The sequence below is a fragment of the Oncorhynchus keta genome, chromosome 12 (genome assembly GCF_023373465.1).
Source record: "Oncorhynchus keta strain PuntledgeMale-10-30-2019 chromosome 12, Oket_V2, whole genome shotgun sequence".
Classification (NCBI taxonomy): domain Eukaryota; kingdom Metazoa; phylum Chordata; class Actinopteri; order Salmoniformes; family Salmonidae; genus Oncorhynchus; species Oncorhynchus keta.
In genome coordinates this window covers 1,416,884-1,430,000 of record NC_068432.1, presented here as the reverse complement: position 1 = coordinate 1,430,000, position 13,117 = coordinate 1,416,884, and the positions used below count along the sequence as shown (strand labels likewise).

The following is a 13,117-nucleotide window of genomic DNA, read 5'->3' as shown; positions in this document are numbered from 1 at the left end:
ACTACTCACTAGCCTGTCTGGTTCTTGACTAAAGCTGATTGTACGGTCAGTGTCTGTTCGTTTCCTCGTTATACAAGCATAGGCACATAGGTATGTTCCCTGCTTACTCTTGCACAATGTGCACAATGTACACAGCACATAGGCCTACATTAGCATCGTTTTGGAGGACAAGCAAACAATGCAATCTCTGAGAAAGGGAACCATGCAAAATGTGTTATACAGTGGCCGGAGGTGTCAGGCACATTATTTACTGATGCTGTTTAGTCCTGGTTGGTAATACCTTTGTCACAGAGAGACACAGTGCCTCTGTGCCCTCCAGCACATTGAGATGAAACATTTGACTCCTGGTTTTAATAATAAATTTAAAAAACTCATCCTTCTCCGGTGTCGGCCCTGCTGCCCTCTGCACCTCAATTTCAGTGTCCCGCGTCTGAATCGACCGCTATCTGCATCCTCTCTATTCTAATTTTAGCCTTTCGTCTGGGGTTGATATGTGGGTTGGAGGTAGACTCAGGGATCCAATCTCCATTGCAATCAGCAGTAGGCTGCAGGAGCGAGGGCGCCCCACCATGGCACTTCCGATACTCATTCCACGGCTCTGGTTTAATATTATAGGTGAGCGTGTGTGTGTCCAGATGTGTAGATGTGCGTGAAATGTATGGATGAGGAGCAGTGATAAACTCAGCTCTTGTCCCCTTCCACAGTGTCGCTCTGACATTATTACACAAGATGGATTTGTGTTATCAGGGCGGCTGGGCTCTCATGCAGCACCTCGACCCCTGACCCCCAGCGTTTGAAAGCCCCACTGGCTTTGTGATTTATTCTCTCTCTCTGACTTGACGGCCAGCATCATCTCGCCTGCGTCATAGAGAGAATCGAAATCCCGAGCCTTTCAGAACAGACAGGTCTTTGTGCTGAGTTGATTCATCAGAGTGCCACATAGTCAGGTGTTCAAACCTGACCAGTGTTCAAAGCATCACTGAGATGTCCGGGTGAAGGCCTGTTCAGAACAGGACTCCTCACTCCTCTCAGTCCAGTCGCTTATCAACACTGTTTTGTCTGTTTTCTCCGCTCTTTCTGAGATGTGTTTTCCAACTAAATATCAACACGGAGCGTCGGCCTTTGGAGAATTATGCTATCATTCATGTTTGATACAGGCGACCAGATTTTAGTCTGGAAGGTTCCGTGCCGTTGTCTGTACGCAGTATGCAGATGACCTGTCTGGTGCTTTCTTATTGTGCTGGTGTGTGTGTTTTTTGTCCTCCGTCTGTCCGGGTATGATCAGAGAACAAAGCAGCAGAGCCCCTCTCTGTTCAGAGCAGCTACAGTAATGAGCTCTCCCTTTCTGAACACACACGCCCTTCTAATGGGTTAATCATGGAAAAAACGGAATCCGCCTTTGAAGTCACACTCTGTCTGACAAGATATCACCCATCAATTCGCACCGGTGCCGAGTCCGATTGACTGACGCACGCACACACACACACGTACACACACACGCACGCACGTACACACGTACACACACACACGCACACACGTACGCGCACACACACACACGCACGCACGCACGCACGCACGCACGCACGCACGCACGTACACACACACCCACACACACACACACACATGGAGCAAGAGAAATGTATTCTGATCTTCTGTTTACACACCACACCATGTATACTGATTGAAAACCAATTTCGAATTTGATTTCACATCTATTGTTCTGATTTTACTTTACAGGACAAACAGTGGGTGTATGTTGTGTTTGGCTATATACCCTGTCCACTACAAAGAAGCAAGATGGAGCTTGGTTGTTATTAAAAGAAGATAACACTTCACCCTCTGGCGCATTCATTGCCTCTGAATCTTTCATCTTTGTTGGTGGAATTCTCCCACCACGTTCTCGTCTGATGATAAGGAAAGAAAACGTTGGGAAAAGGAGTCTGAAAATTGGATACTCCTGGGGCCTAATTAGGTCAGCATGTTTCCCATCTCGGAGAGATGATTTGGAATTCTGTTTCCATGTGGATTGTGAATATGATTTAGATGTAATTATTCCTGCCCCTGTATGTACCCCCCCCTCCCCTCCCCTCCCCTCCGCCGGCTCTGCTCTGCTCTGCTCTGCTCTGCTCTGCTTTGTGTTCTCCAATACGCCTCTTCATCATGGCGCCTGATCAATGCATTGAGCATGGTGCTCTGTTCTGACGCACTCGGTGTGTGTGTGTATGGCAGTGTGGTGTCTGGGTTCGTGTGTGTGCTTGTTTTTTTTTATCTTTGTGTGTCGGACTGTGTGTTCTAACACCACTGAGGTAATACATCTGTGACCAAGTGGGTCATACGCTCTCACTGCCACCTCCTCTTATAAATTAGACTGGAGAAATATTCTATGTTATCTGCGCTAAAAGCATGGTGTGTGTCTCTCTTGTGTGTGTGCGTGTGTTTGTATTCTTGCATGTGTTTGAAAGCGTGCATGTTTTTTTAACATTTCCTTGCAGTACCTGTTGTAGGTACAATCTGGTATACTCATATTCTGTTCCATTGAAGCAAGGGAGTAATGATGCTGAGAGACCAACCACTAAGTGTCCATACAGACATAGAGAGGAGCTGGGGATGAAGAGCCAGGACCAAATGTCTCAGGACAGGCTGAAAGAACCCCCTTTAGCTCGGGACACAATAGTTCCCCAATGTAATGGCTGCAGGGCTGCGACACAGCTTGGGTCCATGTCTTTCTGTCTGTCTGCCAAGTGTTACCATTGTTAGCTTAGGACCATGACATGAGCCATGAGTTCTCCTGGTTACTGGACAAACACATCAGCCGTGTGTGTGTGTGTGTGTGTGTGTGTGTGTGTGTGTGTGTGTGTGTGTGTGTGTGTGTGTGTGTGTGTGTGTGTGTGTGTGTGTGTGTGTGTGTGTGTGTGTGTGTGTGTGTGTGTGTGTGTGTGTGTGCCCCTATAGTGTCTACTAAATGGCACCCTATTCCCTATATCTATACTGCAATAGGGCTCATATCAAGTCAAATCAAATTTTATTTGTCACATTTGGAATTTGGCCAAATACAACAAGTGTAAACCTTACCGTGAAATGCTTACTTACAAGACCTTCACCAACAATGCGGTTTTAAGAAAATAGAGTTAATAAAATATTTACTAACTAAACTAAAGTAAAAACTAAAAATTAAAGTAACACAATAAAATAACAATAATGAGGCTATATGCAGGGGGTACCGGTACCGATGTGCGGGTTACAGGTTAGTCGAGGTCATTTGTATATGTAGGTAGGGGTAAAGTGACTATGCATAGATAATAAACAGTGAGTAGCAGCAGTGTAAAAACAAGGGGGGATGTCAATGGCCTCTGTAGCGCCTTACGGTCAGATGCCGAGCAGTTGCCATACCAGGCGGTGATGCAGCTGGTCAGGATGCTCTCGATGGTGCAACTGTATAACATGGGGACCTATGCCAAATCTTTTCAGTCTCCTCTTGGTCTGTTTAGATCATGATAGTTTTTTGGTGATGTGGACACCAAGGAACTTGAAGCTATCGACCCACTCCACTACAGCCCCGTCAATGTGAATGGGGGCACTCATTTTCCTGTAGTCCACAATCATCTCATTTGTCTTGCTTACGTTGAGGGAGAGGTTGTTGTCCTAGTACCACACTGTCGGGCTATGACCTCCTCCCAATAGGCTGTCTCATTGTTGTCGGTGATCAGCCCTAACACTGTTGTGTCGTCAGCAAACTGAATGATGGTGTTGGAGTCGTGCTTGGCCACGCAGTAGTGGGTGATCAGGGAGTACAGGGGGGGACTAAGAGAGAGGTTGAAAATGTCAGTGAAGACATTTGCCAGTTGGTCCACGCATGCTCTGGGTACATGTCCTGGTAATCTATCTGGCCCTGCGGCCTTGTGAATGTTCACATGGAGAGCGTGATCACACAGTCTTCCGGAACAGCTGGTGCTCTCATGCATGTTTCAGTGTTGCTTGCCTCGAAACGAGCATAAAAGACATTTAGCCCATCTGGTAGGCTCGTGTCACTGGGCAGGTCACGGCTGGGTTTCTCTTTCTAGTCCGTATTAGTTTAGTATTAGTCTGATGAGCGTCAGAGCCGGTGTAGTAGGATTCAGTCTTAGTCCTGTATTGACGCTTTGCCTGTTTGATGGTTCGTCTGAGGGCATAACGGGATTTCTTATAAGCATCCGGATTAGTGTCCCACTCCTTGAAAGCTGCTGCTCTAGCCTTTAGCTTGGTGCGGATGTTGCCTGTAATCCATGGCTTCTGGTTGGGATATGTACGTACAGTCACTGTGGGGACAACGTTGTCGATGCACTTATTGATGAAGCCCGGTGACTGAGGTGGTGTACTCCTCAATGCCATTGGATGAATCCCGGAACATATTCCAGTCTGTGCTAGCAAAACAGTCCTGTAGTGTAGCATCTGCGTCATCTGACCACTTCCGTATTGAGCGAGTCACTGGTACTTCCTGCTTTAATTTTTGCTTGTAAGCAGGAATCAGGAGGATAGAATTATGGTCAGATTTGCCAAATGGATGGCGAGGGAGAGCTTTGTACGTGTCTCTGTTTGTGGAGTAAAGGTGGTCTAGTTTTTTTTCTCCTCTGGTTGCACATGTGACATACTGGTAGACATGAGGTATAAGGGATTTAAGTTTGCCTGCATTAAAGTCCCCGGTCACTAGGAGCAGTATTTTCTTGTTTGCTTATGGCCTTATACAGCTCGTTGAGTGCGGTCTTAGTGCTAGCGTTTAATTGTGGTGGTAAATAGACGGCTACAAAAAAATATAGATGAAAACTCTTGGTAGATAGTGTGGTCTACGGTCTGTCATGAGGTACTCTACCTCAGGGGAGCAATACCTCGAGACTACCTTAGTATTAGACATTGTGCACCAGCTGTTATTGACAAATAGACACACACCCCTATCCCTCGTCTTACAGGACGTAGCTGTTCTATCCTGCCGATGTACAGAACACCCAGCCAACTGTATATTACTTGTGTTGTTGTTCAGTCACGACTCTGTGAAAAATATGATATTACAGTTTTTAATGTCCCGTTGGTAGGATAGTCTCATGCAGTGATTGCGTGCAAAATATCACAATTGGTTAGAAGCCTTTAAAACGGCAGCCACTCCCTCTGGCGCCATTCTTTCTTTCTAATGTGGGGAATAGGGTGCCATTTGGGATGCAGAGTTATAGTGTGATGAAGAGAGATGTACATTACAGTATGTGGCCAACCTGTCAGCAGTATGGATGTCCTTAACATCAGGGACAGGACAGGATAGAGACAGACAGGATGTATAGAGACCGATTTAGAAAGAGACAGACAGGATAGAGACAGACAAGATAGAGACAGACAGGGCTAGCCAGGACAGGAGAGTCACTGACCGCTTACGTGTGGATAAACACTTTGTTCTCTCCTGTCTCATTAAGCCTATTGGATACAACACAATTCACAAATGAGGCCCGTTATGTAACACACAAATAGGAATGTTAACAAGGTCGTTCAGCTGTCAATCTGTTGTCTCATCAATCTGATGATCATCTATAACACACCTAATCTAATTTTGGATTTCGAGCATAGCTGACAACATATCACTCCATACTGCAGTATTTTCTATATGTATGTACTATATATATGTGGAAGGGGGGGGTTTAGTGTATATGATTATGAAGCAGTAGTGAAGAAGATGCAGTGCGCTGTTGCCAGTTCAAAGCCTAAGAACAAAGTCCTCCCAGCCTATGCTCCTCATACAGCCCCTGCTAGTCTAGGAGGGGGTCGTCATGGAAACCTCTTAAAATTCCCCCAACACACACAGACAACATGGAGGTGCACTAGGGTAAAAATATAACAACCCAGTCTTCTTTCTTTTTCACTCCCCCTCTTTTTTCTCTCTTTCACTCTCCCTCCCGTATGGAGCGATTTCAGTGCCAACAGAAATTGTATTTTAATTGTATAATTTTTAATTTGTATTAGGATATTTGAATGTAATAATGTTTTATGTTTAATTCACAAATTTGAATCATTGAATTCATAAATTGAACTTGTATTTCATGATTTGAAACTAAATCGAATGAATATTGCATTACAATTTAAAATACAATTTCAATTGAATTCAAATTCAATATTTGTATATTCAGCTTAAATATGGTAGATATTGCATTCATGGTCTGTGTATCAAGTCTACAAACCATCAATTCAAGTTCATCAAAGTTTAATATATTTAATTTCTCAGATGCATTCAGATTCAGTTCTTTAAATTCAGATTCAAAACCCGGAGACCACGTCCTGGTACTATGCCAGCCAGGAAAGTTAGAGGAGAACAGATAGAATCAAAGTCTCTCAGTGGTCAACAGAAGCTTCTGCTGGTTTCTGAAGCCAATGTGGCATGTTGAATTTATTTCCCTACTATGGATTTGGCTTTAGTGTTTGAACCACTTTAGCGATAAGCTATTATGACCCCATTCCCAAAAGCTAAGATTCTCTGGAGCATTCATTTGCTTTCTGCTCCCATGTGTGATGATCACAGGCTCCGTTAGGAGTGTCACAAAAACAGCAATTTGGCCACTAATATAGATGTTTCCTAGCCAACTTTTCAGAATAGCCCTGTCATAGCCCTTCTAAGGATAGCCTTTCCACCCCCTATTTTATCTTGCTCTTGTGACTGACTGGGTTCGAACCAGGTCTCCTGAATGCCACAAGGCTGTTAAACTTCCTAGATTAGCACATAGGCATTAGTTCAGGAAGCTAACACAAGTCTTCAAGTCTCAAATAAGGTTCATCCAACCACCTCGGTTACATTTCACCCCCCTTGGACCTCATAGTCGGAGATCACGGCACCAATATAACAGACTGGGTTCGAAATCAAGCCTACTGCACAACAACCCTTTCTGTGGCAAACAGAAGCAGAACAATCTGTGCACCTACTTTAATACACCCATCCAAGTCACAGGACCAATGTCTAGGCATTTAGCGCAACAGGCTAACACAGTCTTAACCCAGTCAGTCACATGTTAACCTTATAATGACTACCCTTGCTGGAGACATGAGACCAGGGGCCGTCTGGGACCAAAAATCGGCCCTGGCATTTCTAACACACCAGCCCATTCTTATGTCCAGGCCCCTTCGCCGGCCCATTCTTTTCCTCCAGGCCCCCACAATGACCCATTATTTCCCTTGAGGCCCCCCACTATTATAATTTTGTGCAAAAAAACAAACAAGTTTGACAGGCCTACTGGGCTAAAAATGGACCAGCCCATCTGGCATTTGCCCGAAATTCCAGATGGCCAGTCTGCCCCTGCCTGATGTCAAACTAGCACATCTTCAGGTCTCAGGGTAGGTTCTCATCACATAAGCATTGATCACCTAAACTTGCTGGATCTTGAAGACTTGTACTCGCTAAGCAGGCAGCGTGGCGTCCTTTACAATGGTGCAACTGGACTCGAATCTACAGTTGCACTGGTACAATCGCTGGGGTTGCTGTGGAGTGAACTAAAGGGGTGCATGTCGCAGATGGGGATCTTTGAAACTCACTCATCAGCAATGTTCCCTTTCTTTAGGCACTGAGCAAATGTCTGGTCTGCTGAGCGCAAACTTGAACGTTGTGAAAATGATGTGCATCTTCTGGCACACGTTGACTGTGAACACTGAGGCTATATACACGCTTTAAGGAACAGTTTTAACAGTGGACAAGTAGGCTACGGTGGCTATTTGATCATAATGTAGGCCAACCAGAGTGGCCTACCATCAAAATCGATGGAGAAAATTGCATCCCATAACATTTTAAAATGGAAACAGCTGTTCTATCATTCAGCCTACAGTAGCAACTAATGTGTGGTGTTCAATGTAGTCCTACATTCTGTGAGACTTTTGGGACAAAATATGCAGGGCTTGACATTAATTTGTTTATCCACTTGTCCTTCAGACAAGGAGGTGACTTAAAATGTGTTGTTTGTGCAAGAAACCACTTTACGAAATGAAGTTAATTATTATTCCCATACCATTTATTACAGAGAATCAGACAAATTATGCTACCTTCTGCATATTGGCTACTTAGCTTAGTCAAGCTTGTCTCAAAAATACAACACTGCCCCTTTAAGACAGAAAAAATGATCATTACCTGACTCGCTTTTCAATGATGGCTGGAAATGAACACGTTTTGTACTCTTGAAGGAAGCAACTATTCTCCCATTGCTGACTAGAAATGAGCTATAACTGGGCTAATAACTCACTCACTAGCAAAGAACATGAATAAATGTGCACACGTGGCTTAATGCAGCTCTCGCTTTGATCTCAAAGCAAGCGCATCTACCATAGCCACGGGACGTAATGGTGCTGAGGGTGCTGGAGCACCCCCTGAAAAATCAGAATAAATATATATATATATATATATATATATATATATATAATATATAAGTAGTGCACTGGGGTTTTAATTGTCCTGTATTAGCCGGACCGATATAGCCGCGTCTGCAATGCGGGCAAAAACTCCCCACCCCCCTGTTGACCAAACATCTATATTAGTGGCTAATATTGGCAATTCCCACAGTAAAGGGAAACGTTGATAGTGTTAACTAAAGGGGAAAACTAGAAGTTGAGTGAAGTTCAATCTCTTGCATCTCTGTGCTGGCTGATATTTATTTTGTGCGGCAGTCCCGGGGGAGCTGTGTGCCAGCGCATAGCTTACAGGGAACATTGCTCATCAGCCTGAAGTGTTGCTCCTTGCGCAATTGAAGACGGCCTTTTTTTAATAGAGGGGTCGGTTGGAATGAGGGCAGTCCAGTGTGGGCAGTCAGGAGGGCAGTCCAGTGTGTTTGCGAGGCAGAGGTCCTGAGTTTGAGTCTCGGTACAAGGTGAATCGGAGGGAAGCGGTACTCCTTAATCAAGCAGTGTGTCATCCTTTACATGAACTTCCTGAACTTATCCCTATAGGCTTTAGCTAAGTGGACTAACACAGCCTTGTGGCATTCAGGAGACCTGGTTCAAACCCAGTCAGTCACAAGAGCAAGATTAAATTGGGGGTGGAAAGGCTATCCTTAGAAGTCCTTTACAGTGGTTTTTGTTTACCACAGTGAGTGTTGGATTCTATGACAAGGCATTTCAACTACTGTTGAATTTGGAAGTTTACATACACTTAGGTTGGAGTCATTAATACTATTTTTTTCAGCCACTCCACAAATTTCTTGTAAACAGACTTTGGTTTTGGCAAGTCGGTTAGGACATCTACCTTGTGCATGACACAAGTCATTTTTCCAACAATTGTTTACAGACAGATTATTTCACATATAATTCACAGTATCACAAAAATTCCAGAAAATGATTTTGTGGCTTTAGAAGGTTCTGATAGGCTAATTGACATCATTTGAGTCAATTGGAGGTGTAGCTGGGGATGTATTTCAAGGCCTACTTTCAAACTCAGTGTCTCTTTGCTTGACATCATGGGAAAATCTAAAGAAATCAGCCAAGACCCCAGAAAAATAATTGTAGACCTCCACAAGTCTGGTTCATCCTTGAGAGCATTTTCCAAACACCTGAAGGTACCACGATCATCTGTACAAACAATAGTATGCAAGTATAAACACCATGGGACCACACAGATGTCATACTGCCCAGGAAGGAGACGCGTTCTGTCTCCTAGAGATGAACATACTTTGGTGCGAAAAGTACAAATCAATCCCAGAACAACAGCAAAGGAACTTGTGATGATGCTGGAGGCCATAAAAAAGCCAGACTACGGTTTGCAACTGCACATGGGGACAAAGATCGTACTTTTTGGAGAAATGTCCTCTGGTCTGATGAAACAAAATTAGAACTGTTTGCCCATAATGACCATCGTTATGTTTGGAGGAAAAAATGGGAGGCTTGTAAGCTGAAGAACACCATCCCTACCGTGAAGCACGGGGGTGGAAGCATCATGTTATGGCAGTTAGGGGTGCTTTTCTGCAGGAGGGACGGGTGTACTTCACAAAATAGATGGCATCATGAGGGAGGAAAACGATGTGGACATATTGAAGCAACATCTCAAGACATCAGTCAGGAAGTTAAAGCTTGGTCGCAAATGGGTCTTCCAATTGGACAATGACCCCAAGCATACTTCCAAAGTTGTGACAAAATGGCTTAAGGACAACAAAGTCAAGGTATTGGAGTGGCCATAACAAATCCCTGACCTCATCGTATAGAAAATTTGTGGGCAGAACAGAAAAAGCGTTTGCGAGCAAAGAACCTGACTCAGTTACATCAGCTCTATCAGGAGGAATGGGCTAAAATTCACCCAACTTATTGTGGGAGCTTGTGGAAGGCTACCCGAAACGTTTGACCCAAGTTAAACAATTTAAAGGCAATGCTGGCAAATACTATTTGAGTGTATGTAAAACTTCTGACCCACTTGGAATGTGATGATTGAAATAAAAGCTGAAATAAATAATTCTCTGACATTTCACATTTTTTAAATAATGTGGTGATCCTAACTGACCTACGACAGGGAATTTTTACTATGATTAAATGTCAGGAATTGTGAAAAACTGTGTTTAAATGTATTTGGCTAAGGTGTATGTAAACGTCTGACTTCAACTGGATATTCTTACGCGGGGCACATTTTGTGACACTCCCTTCTAACGCAGCCTGTGATCATCATAGAGTGATGGACGTCACCCACGTCCAGGCTCCAGAGAGTCTTAGCTTTCAGGAATGGGCTCATAGTAGCTCATAGCCAAAACGGTTCAAATGTCAGGGCCAAATGAATTGTTTTCAGAAACCGACAGAAGTTTCTGTTTTCCACAGTGGGCTTTGGATTCTATCAGTTCTCTTCCACCTTTCCTGGCTGGCAAAGGACCAGGATGTTGTCTCTGGTTTTGAATCTGAATTTAGAGAACTGAATTGGAAAACTGAATCTGAATGCGACTGAGAAGTGGAATATATGAAACTTTGATCAACTTGAAATTATAGCTTGTTAACTTGATGCACAGACAATTAATGCAATATCGATCACATTGAAAATTGAGCTTGAATATTCAATATTCAATTAAATGGAAATTAAATGTTAAAGCTGACTGTAATATTCATTCAATTCAGTTTCAAATCAGGAAATACAAGTTCAGTTTACAAGTTCAGCATTACAATATCAAAAAGATTACATTTAAATTAAAAATGATGGAATTCAAATAAAATGTATGTTGGTACTGAAATCGCTCCATACTCCCTTCCCTGTTTCTCTCACACTCTCTCTCTCTCTCTCTCTCTCTCTCTCTCTCTCTCTCTCTCTCTCTCTCTCTCTCTCTCTCTCTCTCTCTCTCTCTCTCTCTCTCTTTTAATCACACAAAAAAACACATCTATCTCTTTTCCTTTCATTCCATCTCTTTCTCGTTCTATCCCTCTCTATTTCTGACATGCTTCTCCTGGGAACAAAATATAATTATTTAAAAGCCCGGTCTTGTTTGTTTGCTTGGTTTAATGTTAATTATTCAAATCCGGACCGAGCGTTGTCGGTAAAAGCACTCTGTTCGCGAGTGTGTGGGAGTGTGTATGTGTGCGAGGGACTCATCTCTTCAGGTCTGAAGAGAGTTTCGAACAATACAAATATACCTGCGAATGAGAGAGCGAGCCACAGCCCACCTGGCAGAGTATGTACCCGTATCTCTGAGAGGATTGCATAGCAACAGTGTACCCAGGCACAGCCTCTAAAACAGATGCATCTGCTAGAGGAAGACCAGGGAAGATGTGTCAAAGGTAGGAATCAATCGACCACAATCTGCTTGAGGGGAAAACTCATGATCGACTCCTTTGTTTTTCAGATGAAAACAAACTATTTCCATTCTAGGCATGCCAGTTGAATTCTCTTAACCTCACACTGCTAGAACCAGCTCGAGATAGATATTCTACTTGATACATCTCAGTTCTGGATGTCCTGACCTGAATCGATGTTTTGTGCGTTCAGTCGACAGGTCATGTGAGGTAGCCAGGTGTGTCATGTAATTTTTGTTGTGTGTGTGACGTGGGCGGAAGGGAACCTACAGGGTTAGATAAGGAGACAGAGACGGAGAGGATACTCGCCCGCCTTGGATAGACGGTGTGTTTGGGCTGAGGACAGTTATGCATAATAGACACACAGATCCTCCATTTAGAAGCAAATCCCCTCCGCTGGCAGGGCAGGGCAGAGCTTACTGCTGCAGCATACATAAACACCCAGCAGCACATAGACAGCAATACAGGCTCTTTGTCTTCTTCGAGGTTGCCAAATTGTACGGTCGAGTCAAGAGCGGGGCGTGGAGTACGAGACACTTGAGAGGCTGTTAATGCGTACAGTGAGCTGTATTGGGGCTGTGGTGGCACTGATACGGCAGGCTGTTTACACAGACAGACAGAGGGGAGAGCATTCGTTCCCTAAGTTCCATGGTGGTGTCGCAGTTCTTCCACGCTCCCTAGTGAGGGGTTGCTTTAATTAAACATCCCCGATTGCCCTACTTTCCTCTGTGGCTGTGTGGGTTAAGATAGTCCTCGTCACACCGCAAGACAGCCAACAATGGCAGCTTCCTTTGCCATTTCTCTAAGCCCCTAGAATGCAGACGGGTTATCTGGATCTGCGCACCACCTACAGTGATGCTGCTCAATGAGACGTTTGTGTCGTACACACACATTTTTGTCTGTTTGTGTTGTCCTCGGTGTAGTTTGTGTATGTTTCTCAGAGATGCAACAACAGTACTTCTGTACCTTCGTCAACGGTTGGATGCCTGGCCACCCTGTTGGGGTCTGTAAAGACAGACATTGCTCTTCCATCTCTATATATGAACATGAGTGTGAGCATCTATCTACCATCTCTGATATTGTAGGAGGAGGGTGTGGGGTGGCCCTTTTGTAATGCAATTTCACTGTCAACCACATGAATGGAGTGTTCCGAGTGTGCGACGGATGGACCAGAAATGTCATTTGTATCTGATCTGATGTGATTGAGTTGTGGAGGCATATTGCGGAGGCTTCACTGCCACAGAGAGACGCAGCAGGCTGTAAATTCTCCAGGTCCACCATACCGTGTTATTGTAGAGATCTGGCGTGTGTGTCGGGGAGATGTGTGAGAGGGTTTTGCATATGAATGGGGTGGTGACAGACAGTGTGGGGGCAA

General features: G+C 44.2%; 1 protein-coding gene across 3 annotated transcripts in view; it reads left to right on the top strand.

Annotated features, from left to right (window-relative positions):
* Window positions 1-13,117, top strand: part of LOC118390845 (serine/threonine-protein phosphatase 2A 55 kDa regulatory subunit B beta isoform) — a 114,687-nt gene that overhangs the window by 76,956 nt on the left and 24,614 nt on the right. The window contains exon 1 of one of the 3 annotated variants that reach the window (XM_035781537.2): window positions 11,372-11,727. The exons of the other annotated variants lie outside the window; for them this stretch is intronic. Within the exon in view, the coding sequence (XP_035637430.1) occupies window positions 11,688-11,727 (40 nt within the window). The 5' untranslated portion in view covers window positions 11,372-11,687. Of the gene's footprint in view, window positions 1-11,371; window positions 11,728-13,117 lie in introns of those variants that run through there. 3 annotated transcript variants of the gene reach the window in all.